This window comes from Gasterosteus aculeatus, chromosome 10 (genome assembly GCF_964276395.1).
Source record: "Gasterosteus aculeatus chromosome 10, fGasAcu3.hap1.1, whole genome shotgun sequence".
Classification (NCBI taxonomy): Eukaryota; Metazoa; Chordata; class Actinopteri; order Perciformes; family Gasterosteidae; genus Gasterosteus; species Gasterosteus aculeatus.
In genome coordinates, this window is record NC_135697.1 from 4,676,841 (window position 1) to 4,696,906 (window position 20,066).

The 20,066-nt window shown below is 44.2% G+C and overlaps 1 protein-coding gene across 10 annotated transcripts in view; it reads right to left on the minus strand.

The window, feature by feature from the left end:
• The window catches only part of pleca (plectin a), an 80,275-nt gene that overhangs the window by 47,793 nt on the left and 12,416 nt on the right, over positions 1-20,066 (minus strand). The window contains exon 1 of one of the 10 annotated variants that reach the window (XM_078080830.1): positions 8,754-9,048. The exons of 8 other annotated variants lie outside the window; for them this stretch is intronic. In XM_078080830.1, the coding sequence (XP_077936956.1) occupies positions 8,754-8,799 (46 nt within the window). In that variant the 5' untranslated portion in view covers positions 8,800-9,048. Of the gene's footprint in view, positions 1-8,753; positions 9,049-20,066 lie in introns of those variants that run through there. One more of the 10 variants, XM_078080829.1, reaches the window with a different exon arrangement.

The following is a 20,066-nucleotide window of genomic DNA, read 5'->3' on the forward strand; positions in this document are numbered from 1 at the left end:
CTAGACTCCAAGGGGGCATATGACTAATCTGCACCCGGTATCCCGGCCCCGGGATTTTCCTGCGGCAGGATGGACTCCGGGCTCCAAAGACTTAAATAGTTATGCGTGTTTTAAATTAAATTAATTCCAAAAAAAAGTCTCTCCTGAATCTAATAAGTAGTATGTATGTAGTTGTTTTATTCAGACTGAGCGATCCACACCCCACCAAACAATCACCGCACGCTATTTTTTTGGCCAGACAACGCTCCACTGACAATCATAACAAATCATGTGCTGCCCGTTCGCTGGTATCTTAAAGGTCAAAGATGATTTACTGGCGTTGGCTGTAAAACACTCACAGCCTGTGTTTTGTGGGTTTATGGACGTAGAAACTTTCATCTTCATGTGCTCTTTGTTACCTGTCCTTTGGCTCCAAATCAAACAAAACTGCAAAAACAGACCTTTGTATGGTTACCATCCCCAACTGCGTATCTGCTTCAAACCTCTTCCAGCTTCAGCTCTGAACTCATGTCCTTCATTTAACACACTGAAAACAAGGACTGGCTTTAACACAACATAAAATGTATAGGAAAACACGACAAATTCATTATCTAACAAATGGAAACTGATGCATTTCATGGAAACTTCTCAAAATGAAGACAAGATGGGAAAAAAGAAAATCATCAAAATTCTGAGCAGCTACCGCATGTAAATAAGAGCAACCACAAAGCCTGGATAGAAATAAGGTCGTAGTCTCCCTCCTTGAGCCGTGATTGAGGCTCATTGCTATGGTGGAAGTGGCAGACGACTAGAGAATGGAGACATGTCGAGATGATGGTGGCTGCTTGAAAAACAAAACCATTGACTCTGGAAGATAAAGTACTCTCTGCATTCCAGAGTAGACTAGTCATTTAAGCTACACGTTTGTCTTCCAACTCGTTAAACTACACTATGCATTTAGAAACACGGAGCGGTGGGAAACCGGCTGGAGGGAGTGTTGCTTGAACGATGTACACACACTAGTGATAAGCTCTCTGACTATTCTGCGGCGATAACAATCATGCAGGGCAGAGAAGTAAGCAGATTCCAATGCATATCTATGCCTCAAAGGGTGTTACTTCATCCGTGTTCTCTACTACGCTTCATCTGTTCTGTTCTGGAGATGGATCTGACATCTGTCTGCCTCGTGTTCACTGAATGCCATTTTTTTTACTGATTTGAAGTACATACTTTATCCATGGCAGACTGATTACTCGCTGATGTTTTGTACAACAAATCATCATGAGGTTTAAATACTCGTGACCGACCCTGAGAAGGAGGGGCTGAATACCCATTCAAAGAGGATTTGTTGAAAGTCATAGATACCTATCAAGGTCACTTATGTTCAGGTCTTCACCTGTAAAGGAACCAATCAGACATCAGTCTGAGGAGGATTTAACCTTTGGGGTTGAGGGCCCATTTTTAGGAGGTTTCAGGAGTCAAAGTGGGTAAATTATTTCAGATAATCTTAAAAAGATATATCTGCTAGATGGCTATTGCTCCGCCCCGTTTGCTCACCATGTCGACTGATTGCCTGCTGGCAACCAAAGCATATGTGGTTGCACAAGAAGAAAAGGAACAGGAACAGGATGTACAGGGAGAAGAAAAACAAGACAAAAAAGAAGAAATAATTATAATCCTAAAATAAGAGAATTGGGGAAGTTGGGGTTCGTTGCCTTGCCCGAGAGCTCGAGAGTACCTGGGCAGTGGCGATGAGGCAAAGTAATACAGGAGGTTGGCGGGAAAACCCCTCAGGCTGGTGGGCTGGAACATGAGTGCTCTCGAGGGCGATCCGGGTAAAATGTGTGAGTTTTAGCAGCTAATGGAGGCTCGTACTGCAGTCACAGTGAGTCTTTCTGAGCCACAGAGACTAGCTGCTGGTGTGGACTGAACGGTATAAAGCATCTGAAGAGGAAGTGCCAATGAGCACAAAGGCAACACAACGTAGGTTCAATCCCCCCTAAACCCTGAACCCTCGGGGACATTAATGACATTACTTGGTAAACAGTTGAGAGTTAAGAGTCTGTGAGGACTTTAAATGGTGTAAATATGTCACGTCATGCCGCAGTTCCCCTTTTTGCCAGCTTCGATCATAAGAGTACCGTGTGATGAGGAGGAAATGTGTGTGTGTGTGTGTGTGTGACTGGCCTCTGGAGTGAGTCATCAAATAACCCATGGCAGGGCGTGGTCGGCCGGGAATGTCTGTAACCATAGAAACGTGACGCACAATAGAAATATGAGCGAATATGTGTGGACAGAACGGTGGGCAGGGGAGATAGCATTGCTACCGGCAACACACACACAAACAGCTACACTCTTCCTGGAAGTGAACATCGCTCAGGCAGCTGTAACCGGCCATCCAGAAAGTTCCAGATGTGCGGACATTATTTTGGAAAGGCTATTTCACGTTGCCATGCAAACACACATAACCTAAAATTTGAGCTGGTTCTTATGTCATACGCTGCTGCATGAGCCGGAAGTTTCTTTTGGTGGTTTCAACTTGGCCCTTCTGCATCGGTTTCGACCATCCTTAAACTGACGGGGGTTACTGTTGCTCTTAGGAGCGACATGGAAGGGAATTGACCTTACTTACAAACCTGATTTTTGATTACAATGTAAGAAATTTACTCTCAAAACTGTTTTTTTTTGGTTTGCATAATAAAGACACAAATATAGCTTTACTCACAGCAGGGATTACAAAACAGTGCATGACATTGAAAGGGAACTTTGAATCTTATAAAGAGATTTATTTTTCGATTTCTTTATGTCTAAGGCTGTTACCCAACAGAGATGGGAGCTGATTTTAAGGAGAGGGAGAGGTCGGTGACGCACATCAGCAGTAAAAAACCTCATTAAAACCTGCTTAATATAAACCATGGTGCACTGCGCTTAGTTAAAGAACCAAAATACACTTCAACAAACTTAAAGGCTTCAAGGCCTCGATCGGTCGGCTCCACAGGTCACTAAAACACCTCAAACCTCAGACCCTGAACCTGAACACCGTCTACTTAGACGCTAAATAACTACCAGATAAAAAAGGGACCCAGTCTACAACTGCTGTCCATGTGAGGATATCAACCCAAGGGAAGTCGAGGTAATGGGTAATTTATCCACTGTGGTGCAGCAGGGTTGTTGTTTACTGCCAGATGAGCAAGAACAAAAGTTAAAGGCACTGCGGCAAAGCGCTGGACGGCACTCCCCGTAGACCCGACCCTCTTTGGTCTGGGAAAGACTCTCCTGTCACCATGATGTGTGTGCAGCGTCGTTAGCGGAGTCCTATTCATCAGCTCTGCCCTCCTTGTAAACCCAACATTGACAGCATGAAAGGGGCTACTTTTAAAATGATCCCCTTCACTGGGTCACTGTCTGGATACACTCCCCCTCTTCTCCAGATCGCTCCGCGAGCAAAAATGCCCGGATAGTCACCTAGATGTGGCTGGAGGAGATTGGCAAAGAAGAGATCTTTTGAGGAGAGCCCATTGGGGGTTTTTTTTCATCTGAAGGGGCGTCTTGCTGGCTGTTGTCGGCTGTGTGGACCGCGGTGAGGGTTGGCGAAGAAACAGCCACTGCAGCTTTTAGAGCAACGGCTCATGCCAGGCAAGTTCTGGACCCAGCTTTATAACTTACAATTACTGACTAAATGCCATGTGGGAGGGATGCTTGAATGGAACCCGCTGAAGCCAAATATAGCACATGCATATCTGTATACATATATATGTGTACAAATTGGAAACTTGGGGTACTTTGAGCTTCAGGCTTTGTAACATCTCGAACATAACTGTCACTTAATGCTGAAACAAACACCCCTCTCATCAACGAATCCTCTGGATAAATATGAATTGGTTTTGAGTGCTGGTCCGACCAAACCCGAAATCCGGAGGTGTGATTCAGGGGTCTGAGAAGTTAAGATGATCACCGGGGGTACCTGGGGTTTACTATCTCAGGGTGTCAACCGGTCGATCACCAAGGCAGGAAGGGTGGATGACCTGCCATTGGAAAAAAATCACGTCAGGTCCCCACGCATGCGCGGTCAACCATGGGAGATGGGGAAACACTGACTTGTTGTTCATCCTCGCACCAAGGGGGTAAAGACTTCATGTGAGATACGGAAGCAGACAAAGAGAAGCCCTCGAGCTGCAGATCAGATGCCATTGATTCACTTTGGCTTAGGAGCAAAGAGTTTGTCGGACATGGTGACGAACATCCTGGCGCCTCTAGCGCCGCAGACACAGAGGCTGCCCACTCATGAGCACCACGTCGAAAATGAGGAGAGGGGAGAGGAGAGGGCTGGGGCAGTGTGATGAAGAGAGACGCCCAAAAACGTGTCTTGTCTGGGAAGACCGGTGTAGTAGGAGCTCACCCTTTCTGTGCTGCTCCATCACCAGGGAGCCTCAACTCAAACCCACAAACACAGGCAGCAACAGGACACTTACCTAAAGAAAACACAAGAGAAAGGAACAGTCAGCAAAAAGCAGCTTCATCTCAAAAACATTCTCTTTAAAATGTAACTGCCTGTAAAAAGGGAAAGAAAACAGGAGAAGTGTTGACACACAGACATGTAGTGTTACTCTAATTGTTATTCGACTGAGCGGGGCTTATGGTAGAAAAGGATTTTAATGGCATACAATGTTGATTCATGTGGAAACCACAGGTCCATTCAATCAGGTTCAACAAAAAACTAAAGACCAAAATGCCTAAGAGCTCTGAGAACGCGATCTCATTAAGGTCTCCACCGATTCTGGCGCTTGGTATCGACCAGGCGAAGCTTCACAAACACCTCCACCGTCTGGCCACTTCAGGGAAAACTCAAAAGTCTGGCGCTTTAAAACTCGCCTTCCAAGTGCTTCATGAACCACGTGGCTTCAATCCCACGAAGGACTCCCTTCCTGCCTGACAAAACGAAAAAAACAAAGAGTGTGATCCCGACCCACCCAGGATGATCCCATGGTCCTCCCAGAGGATGTGTCATTCAACAAAGGCAGTCAGCTTTCTGGATTACAGGCAAACAAGGGGGTTAATGACATTATGTAATCACATCAGCTGAGTTAGGAGCTGTCAGTCGCTTAGCAGACGTTAGGCCAGGATCCTCACTAATAGGATTACAATAACTTTTCTGAGGAATAAACAGGCCACACATTAAGACTGAATCATCACCAGGAACGCAAAAGAGAAGCTAAAAAAGCTAAAAACACCAGCTTTTTAGGCCACTCGGGGGCAGCGCAGACAGGTCGTAAACGTGATACTAACATATTACTACCTGCTGAACTTGTTTGCAAACAGTAGATTTACGTATCCAAATGACAAAGGTGTGTAAAATATATATTCCTTAGTTTGGTTGGTTTTTCTGCAGGATTATGGGAAAGGGATTTTCGTGAAACTTTGTGAACGGATTAAGCACAGTCCAAAGTAGAAACCTTTTGTTTTGCCGTGGATCCAAATCCCCGGGCGAATATACACATAATGTTTCACCTTATGAACATTGCGAGGTAAAGCATTTGGCCGTGGTGCAGATCTGCTCTTCCCCAATCAACCCTCACATACAAAGCAGTTCTGTGATCTGCTGCTAATGTAAAAAACTAGAACAGACTCCTTGATGTGTTTTCATGTCTCTGCGGCTCAGATTCCCCCATCTGGAGTGGATCGTACCCCGGGGAGGGCGGACACAGGTGTGGAATCTGACACGTGGCCGTCCACAGAGCGGCTGCAGCATCGCAGAGCTGCTGAATGCTGCTGCTGCTAAACATGGTGATATATGAACCCTACATGTGTTGGCATGAGGAGGATGTATGCATCAGTATCATCCAACAGACACGCCTGATGAATAAAGCCACTTGATACTTTCAATATTTACAAACATACACAAATGCGACAATGGACATCTTGATTTTTTGCACACATATTTAGCGCAGCAGCCACTTTGTTGTCTGCGTGGATCTATTCATGCTGGAAAGTGCAGCTAAAGCTGGACGGTTGTCTGCAGATTGAACAGATACACATACTCATAGAGGTATACTTTAAATCATAGGCAGTGTGCTAATAGGTTCATTGGGAAGCACGTAATAGCCCTGCTCGTATGTCAACAGAGTTGTTATTTATACTTAACAACTTATGTCAGCATTTCAAATGGTCTGTAACGTTTCTCCAGAGATGGATCGTGTGATCACATATAGTAACACTTTTGAATCTGCGGCCTTTATTGAAGTAGCTCAGCACAGCTTGAGAGGGAACAAGAGCCTTCTTGCCACATCCGTCTGAAATACTAAACCGCCCAGAGGTCAAGTGCTGCGACCCCTGCCCCGACCTTCCTTTTTAACTGGGTTTGTCTCGTTTGAACCGGCCCGTCTGAAACAGCGCCGCCCTCTTCCTTTCACCGCCTGCCACATAACCTTCAGAAAGCATGAATTCACAACACCGCACTGCTGTCTGTGAAAACATTCTGATAAGGGCGAGACAGAAACTCAGAAACGGCAGAGCTCCCGAGGTCAAAGGTTAAAACAGATTAAGTTTGCCAACAGGATGGTAGATGAGCTGGTGGTTAAAAAAAGTCTAAATTCTTGTTAATTTGTTGGAAATGCTTTTGTTGTTTGCACAACAAATTAAAAAGGGGAAAAGACCACATCTTTAACAACCGTTGCGGATTAAACAACACAACATCCGGCAAAATAAAGAATACAACAAATAAATAAAACATGCGACAGAACAAAATAAAAAAGGAGTAAAGTAATGGCAGAAAGAAATTGCTCATATCTCCCTTATAGGTTGTGTTTCCATCAGCAAACGTAGCTAAATACAGCTCCCTAGATTCTTTTACAAAAACACTTCCACAGTCTTTGTTCATTAGCCTGAAATGAGTTTATAATATCTGGGCGAAGAAGCTGGCCAGGTGAACAGCCCCTACTGTCAGAGATGAGGAACCCCTGCCATGTGTCAACAGTGGCCTCTCTCATCTCTCACACACACACACACACACACACACACACACACACACACACACACACACACACACACACACACACACACACACACACACACACACACACACACACACACACACACACACACACACACACACACACGTCAACAGAGCGGTTTCACAACAGCAGACAAGAAAGCACCATGGGGAGCGATGGTCTGGGGGGGACGACATGCAAATGAACTGAGCCGCACTCAGTGAGCAGTAACTCCACTAGCCGCTTTCGTGCCCCCCCCCCCCCCCCCCCCCTCGCCCCCCCTCGCCCCCACCGGAGCCCTGGGAACAAACATTCCAAGTGGGCGGTGCCCCTTCTGATCCCGCTCCAGGATGATTTCAATGTCCCTGCTCCAAAGTGTTTCCACATTCTGACAGAGAGCCCCAGACAAACCTGAACCCCACAGAGGGCAGCATTTAAAACAGCTTCTCCGTCGGGCCGAGCCAGCGGCCCGCCTGCTCGGATTGAGGCCTTTGTGTCCCTTTAAAAGTCTGCTGTTAATCCTTTACTCAGGGAGATGTGAATGGTGTACACGGATTCAAAAGGGCGGTGTAAAAGTAGCACATTCTCCACGGACTGAATACCTGATCAAACGAGTGTGGAGGAACCGACGTGAGAGGGAAATGGGAGGAGAATTTATTAAGATGCCTTGGGGACACAGATTGCTCACAATGTCCATACAGTTGTGTGTAAGCTTATTAAAAGACTGTACTAAGAGTTTGTGTTCAAAAAAGACATTCGCTTCACTTTGCAAGTTAAGCAATTCACAAAAAGGGTGAACTCCTACTGGTTATAGATCTATATCTAAATCTGCCGTTGTCACAGCAACAATGTCAAGCTAACTTTCACGGTTGTTTGCACCAAACTCTTTTTAAAACTCATTGTATGATTTAACAAATAAAACAATGGGAAAATGTGTTGATAAGAAGACAGAAGATAACTTTCACATGATAAATTAAATGGTGTGTTTGATTTGGCTTTTCTCTCCTTTACAGCAGAGTAAAATGAATATCTGGAGGTTTGGAATGTTGACCAAAACCAAACATGCCCGTCTCCTTGGAGTTTTACCTTCTTTTATATTTTATAGACAATTCTGCCACATATGCAAAACTAGTAGATAACTTAAGTGATCAATAGCACCCCAAATGCAATCAAACAGCAGGTAAATTAGATTATGAAACGCTGTGAGACATCATATTAAGATGAAACATTCAAAATGTGAAATTGGATTTCTACTTCTGTGACAGAGTAGTGAGACGCCTGTGAATGTAAATATAAACATCCCATCAACCCCACCAAGAACCTCAGAAATAAAAGGGGCGTGGTCCTTCACGACTACAGACAAGACAAAACCATCCCGTCCCTGACTGACCAATGGGCCGTATCCCTGCGGTTACCGCGGCGATGCAGGAGCCGACCTGCTGCATCTCCCAGCGCAGACGCATTCAGCGTGCCGCATGCAGCAGTGATGGCTTGTAAAACACACATCTCAGCACAGTCATTCCCCCCTGACTCCCTCTGCATCCCCTCTCGGCACAAACGGGAACGAAAGCTCCTCACTCCTTCCATCCAGAGACACGACTCCTCTGTGGGAAACAACTGCCCTGAAGCCCTCAAAAATGAACTTTTTTTTAGCAGTCTGCATCTATTCGACAAGGAAGTCCTCATCAGAGAGGGATTGTGGGAAAACAAGGCGGTCCTGGGAGCATATGACGCTGACGACGGGACACAAACACACATTGAGCTTTTGAAGGAGGAGAGGAGTACCTTTGAGGGAGCTGATCTCATGCTGGATGGACCTCGCGGGGTCCATGCTGGCGTCTGAACAGAGGAGCCCTGCTCCCAAACGCACCGGAGGAGGATGCAAACGTCTCTCTGCCGGCTGCGGGCGCTTCGTATCCCTCTCTCGCCCTCTCTCGCCCTCCCTCCCCCTCGCTGCTCTGCAGCAGCCACACACGTTGGCAGCTTAGTGTTTGTGCTCACTCTCTTTTTCTCTCTCTCTCTCTCTCTCTCCACTGCCGGCTCGCACACAATCCCTGTCAGGAGAAGGAATTTTGAAAGAAAAAAATACTTTCTTTTCCACCTCTCCCCCCTCGCTGTCGCCTCGTGGTGCCTCCACCAATAATAGTGGCGCTCGGCAGTCACATCACCTCGCTGAGCTAAAGCAGCCAGTGTGTAATGATGACTATGATGATGGTGGTGGTAGGAGGAGATACAACAAACATGTTTCTCTACTGGTCTAACTAAATAAACCATGTACTTTGAAGTCTGTTCAAATCAAATACAAAACAAAGGTAAAGCTAAGACGTATAAAAATCCCTGTGTGGTTGAGCTCTACAGCATCGGTGAATACTCTCATCCTCCCTACTTGCTACAGACGGGACATTGAGTTTACAAAGCACTTTCTTTTTAGGCAAATTAACCTTTTCGGTCAGACCAAAATTAAATTTACATTTAAACTGAATAATATTAATTCAAATACCAGATTAGTGCTGCAACATACATTCTACAATTTTACATCATTCAAATTCATGTCTCATGTCTCAGGACTGAGAGTCTGCTAGTCATGCTCAAGTAAGATAGAATCTCATCTTCTAAAAAACAATGCAATCTACTAATAACAATGGCTAAACCAAGAGGCCTTGAGGTTTACACTGTTCGATCCTTGTCGGTACCAGTTGAGATGACAGTGAAGGTTATGCAGACTCTGACTCAGCAGTCTCCCCTCGTCTCCAATGACTGCTGCTCTGAAGTCAGCAGTACTGAAACAGTCATTCCGCCCCAGTATGAAAGGACTGACGGAGGGCATGCGCCCCCCCACTTCAACACAACAGAAAACAGGACCAACGTGTGTGAGGTTTGTGAAAGTTAAATGCCGTCCGGGGAAACAAGTAATGACGAGGTTTAAATGTATTCATTTCTGCACAGTCATTATTTTATACTTGAAAAAAAAAACCCGCAATGGAGCATTCTGGATCAGCGTCCACTTGGAGCTGCCCTCCTGATTTTTCTAGTTTCTAGTTTCTAGTTCTGGAAACTGGTGAATCAAAAGAGGAGGACACCAACAACAACAGAGCAAGATTGACTAAACTACTTTACATCAAAGATTCAATATGAAATCAAGGAAAAGCAGATTTCTTCTTTGTTATAAAAGATGAATAGCTGAAATAGTTCAAGTTGCCACCAGACAAAGTGCAGATGGTAAACAGCAACAGGGTTCAGAAGTGTGCTGAAACAGAAAAAAGGTACGTCAAAAACATTGCGATTACAGTTAAAAGATGGGGGGGAAATGAGGACTTTGCCTTAAAATCCGTGCGGTAGAGGTCATTTGGCCCACATGGAGACGGCCATGAATAAGATGTTCAAAGAGTAAGCTCAGCTCAACTTATTCAACCACCTGGTTTTCTTCTGACAGAGAGCTGCTGAATTCTACAGCCCGCCTCTGACCTCGCCCTCCGTCTCCTCTCTGGTGGAAAACACGAGTAGGACAATGTAAAACACCTCAGTGGCAAGTAGCAGCACGCCGCCGCTGTGTTATCAGACATGCAGCGATACGGTCTTTGAGTCGAGAAGTTATACACCGGGGGTGGAAGGATCAATAAACAAACAATGAATGCTTGTTGGCACGTGACAAAGAGGGAATAAATATGGAGGCACAGTGGGTGGGAGACGGGGGGACGAGAGAGGATTTACCCTCTGCTGATGAAAAATAAGTTTGAGAGTCATTTACTGAAAAAATGGAAATGAGTCAAACAGTATTTTAATCTCAGAAAGCTGTTTTTTGATGCCCAAATAGCACAACAAGTTAGACAAGGCCGTCTCTTCCTTGTTGCAGAGCTACATTTTCTTTCATCAAGTATTTTGGTGCAGACAAAATGCAAACCTCTACTTTTCTCATCTATCCCGTAAAGCTTTTTAAAAAGGTAAAACAAGCTAGAAGGAAGCAACGTCTGCAGAGTTGACTCTTCTGTCTTTTACAGGCGGCAGAAGTACTGGGATACGATGATGGGCTGTGATGTTCTGCCTGGTCGTAGCAGGGATGGCACAACAGAAAACCGATAACAGCGGTGATGGAGGTGCTCCGTTTAGGCGTGGCCCTGAGCCATGGCAGCGAGCCTTGGAACTGGCAGAGCTAGAAGGAATGCAGCCATCTTTAACGTTATCAGTTACACCCGTTTGGAGAGACAGAATGTCTGCTGTTGGAAGTCTTTTGCTTTTAGGTTGGATGGTAGAAGGGGGCGTTCGTTCTTACACAGGGCACCTCTAATGAGAGGAAGAGGAGGTGCATGTTGTAAAATGAGGTCCACCTTTGCCACTTGAAACAAACAGATATTTTACAATGCACATTTACCTCAACCTATACATCTCTGAAAGAAGAGATCGAGGCATGATATGAATATTTTGTTAGACTACAGATACGTCATCTAACACATCCAATTTATAAAGTATCACTCTTTCTTTCTTTCCTTGAATTTGTGTGGATTTTATCCTCAAAATCGTTTTGGAGAGTGAGAGCTTTTGCAAAGTAGCACATGATGAATGTGCCAGTAGAGAATGACGCTTCCTGGTTAAATGTCAGAGCGGCATGAGAGGCCTCCTCGCTCCACACCCCGGGTTTCTCTTTCCATGCAGCTGTTCGGTATTTCGGTGTCAGAACTGAAGCCTGAAACACATCCAAAAGTCTCATGTCCCTCTTAATCAGAGGCAGAGGACTCGATACACCCCCCCACCTCTCCCTGGGATGTGCCCCCTCCCCCCCTTCCCTGTTCACTTCAGCCATGAGGAGTAGGAGTTGGACCGGTACACTCTGTGGCGAGGGTTATAAATCTACGTGCAGTTGTTGCAGCCCATCTGAACAGATTCCCAACCAGTCAGCAGCTGAAAATAATCTTTCCTGAACATTCCTCTCTGCTTCTACGGTACGTTTGAAATGAGCAAATATAAGTTTGTGTGAGCAAAAACACACAATGAGATATAGAGAAATAATACGGAAAGGTTTGTTCCTTCTTTCACTTCAGTGGATTGGCAGTTAACGGCTGTCTACCAGAATATGAACATCTGTATTTGTAGAAAATAAGCACGCTCTACTAAATAAAGGGTTGCTCGTGTTTTTATGCACGTCTGATGAAGTGTTGAGAACGATTACGTTACTCAATAAACCCCGAAAAGGAAAAACGCTTTCTTGTATTATTGCCACAGTCAGAAAGCAGAGGTATGAAGCGGAGCTCTGTGAAAGACGTTATAGCGTCTGAATGGAGACTTGCGCACGCTGCAAGAAGCAGACATAATGTAACTTTGGTGAATCTCACGTAGTGGAGAAGTCCCCAGTGCACTTAAACAGCCCTTATTTACTTAATGTATTCATTATGTTTGAGAAGTTAATACAATGAAGGACAAGACAAACTTAAAGTTCCTTCCCGAGGGTTAATGAAGAGTAATTGTTATGTTATTGAGCCAGAGCGGTTGGGTTAAAGGAAACCAGTGCGCCTGCTCTGTGTGCCTCGCAAAAGGTCTCGCTTCACGCACCACTGACCATCCTTCGTATGTATGAAAGAGCCTCCGGCGCCGTCTCCATCCATGGGACTCCGTACACCCGATCAGGACAAAACATTTTCCAAAGATACACATCTTTTAAGACAAGTCACATCTTGCATGCCAAGTATCTTTAGCCGTTTATTAACATTAAAGCAGAGTAAACAAACCAGCTGCCTTTAAATAAGCAGAATGCACTATTATGGGATTTTATGACACGGTGACTTTTCAGCCGACTTGTTACAGGTTTGTGACATTTTCACTTGGTCAGAGATTCCATTGCTTATATTACCGACAGGAATGAACACAAGAGAGCAAAGTGACATGTTGTTTGTTGGGGGGGGTGTGTGTGTGTGTGTGTGTGTGTGTGTGTGTGTCTTTCAGACAGGATAAAGAAAGAGCTCCTGACCCAGAGAACCCAACACGGAGGGAATTCACAGAATGTGCCAAGATGAAAAATTGGATTGGGAGGCCCGGTATCCTTCACATCTACACCCATGAAAGAGGCACATTCAGGCCGTCTCTCTGCCTTTTGTGTAGCACTGATGGAGATCCACTAGAGGCTGTTGTAGGGCCGGCCGGAGGAACTATTCATCACCAAAAAAAAGAACTGGGAGTGGTGCTCCTGATAAGTGCTGCCTTTGAAAGAGCAGAATGAAGATGATTATGAATAATATTATATTTATTATTATTGTTGTTGACTTTGTTGGGCCAGGAAATTTACCTCATCACACCGTGTTTTGGATATGACAAGATTATAATTGTATTTGTCAAATGGTAAGCCATGTTTTAACATTGACCAGTATGAATTTACTAACTTATTAATTAACTGATGGACCAGATAGATTTCTCAGCTGATCATAAGCCATTAAATCCTCTGATTAAAGTAAAAACACATTGCAGTGTTTTCAACGGGAACATTTTGAGAATCAGGATTTTGATCATGATTGTGGATGAGCACATGCTTTCTTTCTACAATTACAAGTAAAGGTCACACACAATCAATATAAATGTTATTGTTGAGTCACTGCCGCGGACCGTAAAAAACCTTCCCACAATTCAGCAGCAGTGGATGGGCGTGGATTAGTGGAAAAGGGAGCAGCGCGTTTTAAAACTCAGGCCCCCTGCTGAGGAAAAGAGAGTACGTGCCAGCCGGCTCACTCCTGACATTGTTGGCATTAGTCCGGCTTACTGCGGCAGGCCAGAGCCAGGGTGTTGGCACCATTGTTCCTTACCGGCCCGGCCCAACAGGACGCTCTGGACCTTCTCACTGTACACAGGTTAGGCACAAGGCTCAACATGCAACACAGAATGCTGATGATCCCCCCCTTGTGCTGCAAAAGGACAACTGGGTTAAGTCTGGCACTTTTTTAAAAAGACAGATTTATGTCTTACTCTTGAAGTATTATTTAATATGGAAACAAATGTCCTGCAGGGCATTGTTGCAGGTCAATGAGGGAGTTAACAATAGGAAAAGACCAATGGGATGTTTCACAAATGAACACCAATTTGATGGTTTCCGAAGGGCGAATGCAATCGGTAAAGAGTAAGCGGCTAACGGCACCACGCTCACTAGAGGGCGAGTCCACATGAGGGGGCTTTGAAGGCGGCTTTCATGGCGTGATATTGAGACGGTGATCTACATTTTAAAAAGCCCTCTATATTTGAGTGATAAACAGCTTGTTAACCATAGAACAAATTTCGGGGATCTTCCGAAAAGTACCTTGACTTTGAGTAGAGTGGACCTGAGACGCAGTGCGCAGGTTGCAGTGCTACAGAGTACACACCCCTAGCTGGAATGTTATTTCAGTTTATTTTTGTATCCACTCAGTATCTTTTATAGCTCCACCATGCAGAGCACTCAGGCCAGATATAATCACAGTTTGTATTTGACTGTATCTTGGAAACCCAAACCTCTCTGCGGCCGCCAGTGACATCATCCCTTCAGGCAGATGAGAAAGACATCCCTTCATAGTGTCACTTCTATCGGTCAATATCTTACCAGATGCACAGTGGAGTCTGTGTGTTATCTGACTCTGGCAAAGAAAACAGGGACTTCATACTGTTAATAAGCTGAAGTGAATGGTTGAAAACCTTGTTAACTCTTCTTCCTTTCCATTAAAAGTAAAAGATGCAGCAATAGTTAAAGCAGATGTAAAGCAGGAAGAGAATCATGTCCATACAAACACCTAATTGTGTTTTTTTAGTCAATTAATTCAAGGATTTGATCATTTAAACGCTTATAAATGCCAAACGGTTTTCCAGAGGTAAATATGTTGTCAAAGTTGCTTTTGTTTTGACTGTTAATAAATGAAGACAGCAACATTTAACATTTTAGCTGCATTAAATTGCAGTTAAAAAAATCAGTCAAATAATCTCATAAAATATGGATTCAACCACATCTCGGATGATGAAGGACACAAGATGCGGCTGAAAGCTTTTTGGACTTAGCATGAACAGTTCGCATCGTGGTTACGTAATTAACGTCAGCTGCTGAGTTTGGGATGACACTAATCCTCCGCTCGAACCCAAATCCCGTCTCCATTACAGCAGCTCCACCCGGACCCCCCCGGGTCTGTTCACTCCACGCTAGTTCAGGGTTCAACCTTTTAGGAGACGCGAGCTCCGTCCACGTAGGGAAACTAATTACATCCTGTTATCATTAATCTGAGTCAGTGACAGAATGTGGGTCCATAAGATCCATGACCAGTGGATCCAGCTGTCACATGCATGTCCTCTCCTCTGATGGACTAAACACCTTTTAGGGGGTTCGGTGTCCTTATCTGACCTTTTACCAGAGTCCAGTATTTACTGTGACCTTCTTTCTTTTTCTGATTATTTTGCAGGTCTTAAGCTTCCATTTGGGAGCACAATAATGTGTATGATTTTTTTTCCCCTTTGGGTCACATCTGCGCAAATTAAATATTTCTGTGTTTATACGGCTTGATCTTCTTGAAGAGCAAGAAATGGGTCTCAGGTACAAACAAAAACATGCAAGAAAAAAAGATTGATAAATGAAGATGACTGAGAACGTAAGTAAATAACGCATGAATTGTTTATGTCAGTAAACAAGACCAAGAAAGTAAACACGAGACCAATCGTCATGTCCAACTACTTACATATAAATGCTAACGCATCATGTGCTCTGCACACAATATGTTTCAGGTGCACATGTGAACAAACAGAGTGCAAACAGGTCATCTTCACAAACTCCTGTGAGGTAGCAGACGGGTGAGAGGCGTTCTGGGTAATCTGCGGGACACAGAGCCGTCCTGTTGGCACGGCGATGTGGGATCGAATAAAGGTGCGAACATATGTGGAGATAATATACGAGTGTGTCCTCTGTCAAGGCAGGGCATCACACCCAGAGGCGCTAAAAGAAGATGCAAAAAAGGTCTCAACTTTCACTTTTTATTCAAATGATTTCGTGCTCACCTTTCGGTTAAGACAACTTACAACCTCCCCAGACGCTCTGTAAACAGACACAAAGTAGGGCTAAAACAATGGCGTTGGTCTGAACGTTCCCAGGCTTTGACGGCCTCTTGGACAGCCAGAAGAGGACACGGAGACCACGTCAGGCATCAAGCTTTTCCTCCAAAATAACACCCACGTCTCTGGGTTCATGCACGCGGACTAAATCAAAATTCCCCGACTGGAACTTTCCTCTGGACCAACCACGCACACAGACTGCTGTCCAACCGCAGGGCACCGAGACCCAAGTACTGATGGACGACATTAAATAACGCCGCTTAAAGAACCATGCGTTGACAATTTCCACAGATACGTCCAACAGCTAGAGAAGAACCAATCCCAGTGAAGAGTGGTTTTATAATAAGAGCCTGTTTTAGGGTTGAAGACAGACGGTCCATTGGAACGAGAGTTTACGCGGCGAAATAAACTGCAAAAAGTCAGTGCAGATGAATGAGGTATCTGGACAAGTACAGAACATAGACTGTGGTAGAGAACAGAGGGCGTGACACACCTGTAGTTTATGCATTTCAAACCAGTTTCTGGATAGTGTTTATTTCCAAAATTTTAAAGTTTGCTGAAAATGTGCATGACAACTGGACGAAAACAGACGGATGACAACGTTTACAGAAATATTTGTATTCTTAATCAGGTCATTTGTAATTCATTAATTCATATTTGAAACACAACAAAGCTGAATATTTTCTCCCAATCCCCAAACCTCCTCCAGCGACGCTGGCTCATTTTTTAAAACTAAAATCCTTGACCTTGATAAAAGTGTTTTGATCATGCACGGGTGCATATTAGTCCTTTTCTATGTGGACAACACGAGTGCATTACTTGAGGACTAGTGCTATTTTTGATTTTCAGATCAAGTTGCATGAAACTGATCTGAGGCCAGTACTGGAAGTCAAGTGCGGAGGGCGCTTCTCTGCGGACTCAAAAGTGATTCAAAAGATTAACTTATCAAAGCCCTTTTAGAAGTTAACTCTGTTGGTATTCTCACACTCAAACACAACCACACACTCTCTCACGCACACACAACTAAGTCAGATTATAAAAATAGGATCTTTTGTATCTGCAGGTTTCCCAAAGCCTTGGCCCACTTACGAGTGATTAAGAAGGTGGGACAGTAAATGCATCTAGAATTCCGCTGGCCGGTTGGATTTAATCACACACTGACTTCTACCTGAGAGAGCAAACAAAAGGACGGGGAAAAGTTAATTTAGATTGTCTCGTGGAACCTTTCACAGTTTACCAGAGAGCGCAAATGAGCAACAGGGAGAAAAAGGGCAGATTATTTTCTATTTTAGGTCAACGTTGAAGATTGTAACTTGAATAAATGTGGCTGTAAACGATGGTCCGGTTTTGCTGCATTAAATAATTGGGCTTTAAACGGCGCTGTTTTTAGGACTTGTTTTTTACATAGATTTGAGTATATTGTAGAACAGTAGCCCCCTCAGGGCTTTACAATAAGCTTTTTCAGCCACTTGCCCCACAGCCAATCTTACACGTCCGAAAAAGAAAACATTGTCTTGTTAATTATTAAACCAAAACCAACCCACAAGACCAAAACAAATAAAATATTCTAAATGTCATCGTTTAACATTGTTACTGTCGTCATAGTGGTACATCTCTAAAATCTTCAATAACTAATTAACCAGGTTGTGAAAACATACTTTTCTTGAACACGTCATGAAGACCTTCATTTTCTGTCACCAAATCCCATTTCAACAGTTAGGAGCCTGAACGCACCATAGAGGAAGTGAATGGAACCTGCGTAGATTAGCTATTAGCTTCGTTATGAGTACGGCTGTGCTACACAGATGCTGTCATGCAGCTCAGTCGTTACTATGAGCAGCACCTACAACCAATGAATAACAATATAATCAACCCACGTGTCTGATTTAGTTAGTTGCTGTAACGGCAAAATCTGAGGAGCTTTGTTTGTTTGTTAATATTTGGATTTTGCAATCACTTGTAACAGTGAAGAAGTAAAGCGAAGTCTGTTGTTGCAACTTTCTGATGCAACTTCTCACTGAGCTAAATGTCAGGAGTTGCTTTGAGTCTAAACTCCTGGGATATATTTTGAGTATTTAAAGCAGAGCTGCGTGCTTAACTCTAATAGATCTGTTCAGTTCCTGTTATAACACAGAGCTGCACTCAACCACGCAATCATTCCCAAAGGAATCTCACACAAGACACAAATATCTACTTGATCAATGTGACATTTAGACATTTGGTCAGGGAAAAACAGAAATATTCACCCTCTAAATACAAGTGGTAGTTGACGCATACTTTTTGAGGACCCGATATCTCCCAGCATCATCAACATCAGTGATACAAATAGAAGAGAATCCATCATTGTCAGCAGCGGAGGAAGCTATACAAAATGAAAATCATCCAGAACGCATGAAGAAGAAGAAACTTGGATTAAATCCAAATGTTTGAAGGAGATTAACAGCAATATTTATAAAATACTAAAGAGGGAACTATGACTTGAGTTATAAAAGTTCACTTTTCTCTTTTGTGCTGATCAGATCCCTGAGTGAAAACCGTCGTACCATCAGTTCAGACTTTTATGGTCCTTTGCACTACGATTATCCATGCAAATGTTTACAACCGCTTCCAAATAACTAATAGTGTCATCAAGTTCATGAATGACATTATATTTGGAGATGTAACCTTCAACAAATTAAACACAGGAACATTTGATGACACAGCTTTTACTCTTTAACACACCGCCTCCCTCTCTACTCAACACCAGATGTGTCCAAACCTTCACATTCACTCTGGATGTACACTCATCTAAAACAAATAGCGTCAGGCCAAAAGACCAACAATAAGAAAGAGTAGGAGCAAGACGTTGGCAGAGGAACAGGTTGTGACGGGGCGGGTGGGGCAGACTGGTTCCAGAGCTACACGGCAGTGACATGCAGAGTAGGCGACCGCATGGGAAGACAAGGGCTAGACTGAGAACGGATGGAATGAGGCTGTTCCCAGCATAGAGTCACAGGATAGGCCCACTTCCCCTTATTTAAAGCCTGTTGCACGGGGGCTGGAAATCGTGCCCACGGTTATACATTTCTGCTTTTATTACTTGCCTATTTTTGACTGACTTGGAGATAAACATCCATGCTGCCTCCAGGCAACAAGGCCTTGCTTGATATAGTACAAATTATTCTTGGCTACACAAAAAGAGAGCTGCTACTATACTTGTGCCCTACTGTGTAGATGGATGGCGTTAGAGTACAGCTGCTCCACACAACCACTGCGCCAGCCCAAATCACCTCCAGATGTGCTGTAATTTGATTGCACATTGAGTTGAGAGGGACCCATAGAGGAAAGAGGCAACTGGTCAGGAACTCAAGCTGATGTCTGGCACTAAAGTTTGGAGTGGAAACAAATAAGGTCCAAAGTAAATACAGTTTTATAAATGCCGTAGTATGCAGAACCATATTGGTACATCACATGAGGCTCATATTTTGGGTGCCCCGTGGACAAGGAAGGGTGCTGGAACATCGGTCAACTGGAACTTTGTGTGATCGCATTGTCCACCGGTTTATCTGTAGAAGCTTTAATTAGCTACATTTTACACTCATCTACTTGGTGCATACGTGAACCAGCAGAAGAGTCTTTAAAAATCTGCTGCACAGGTTATGATTCCCTCCATAGATTTGCATTGGTCAAACTTAAACGTGTGAATCAAGTAAGCAAATGAACTGCAGGGCACACCTCGAGGCTGACCCGACTGAAACGATCAACACTATCGAGTCACAGCATTGTGTTTGCAGACATAATCAGGGGAAGGTCTGTCATGTTGGCTGGTAGCGGCCATCACTCACGTTGCTCTGTTGGACCCGTGCCAAGGAACCAAGGGCCAAAAGTCTGCCCTCCCTGTGCTCGGCCCACAATGATTCCCCAGCATGCAAAGAAAGGCTGCCGGCTCAGAGAGGGGGACACGGGATTGTGTTTTATTGGTGTTGGATTGCTTAACCGAAAGACACGACTCAGCCTCCTGCATCTCGTGGAGATGTCTTTCCTTTCCACTCAATAATCACCACTGAGGAAGCGTAGTTT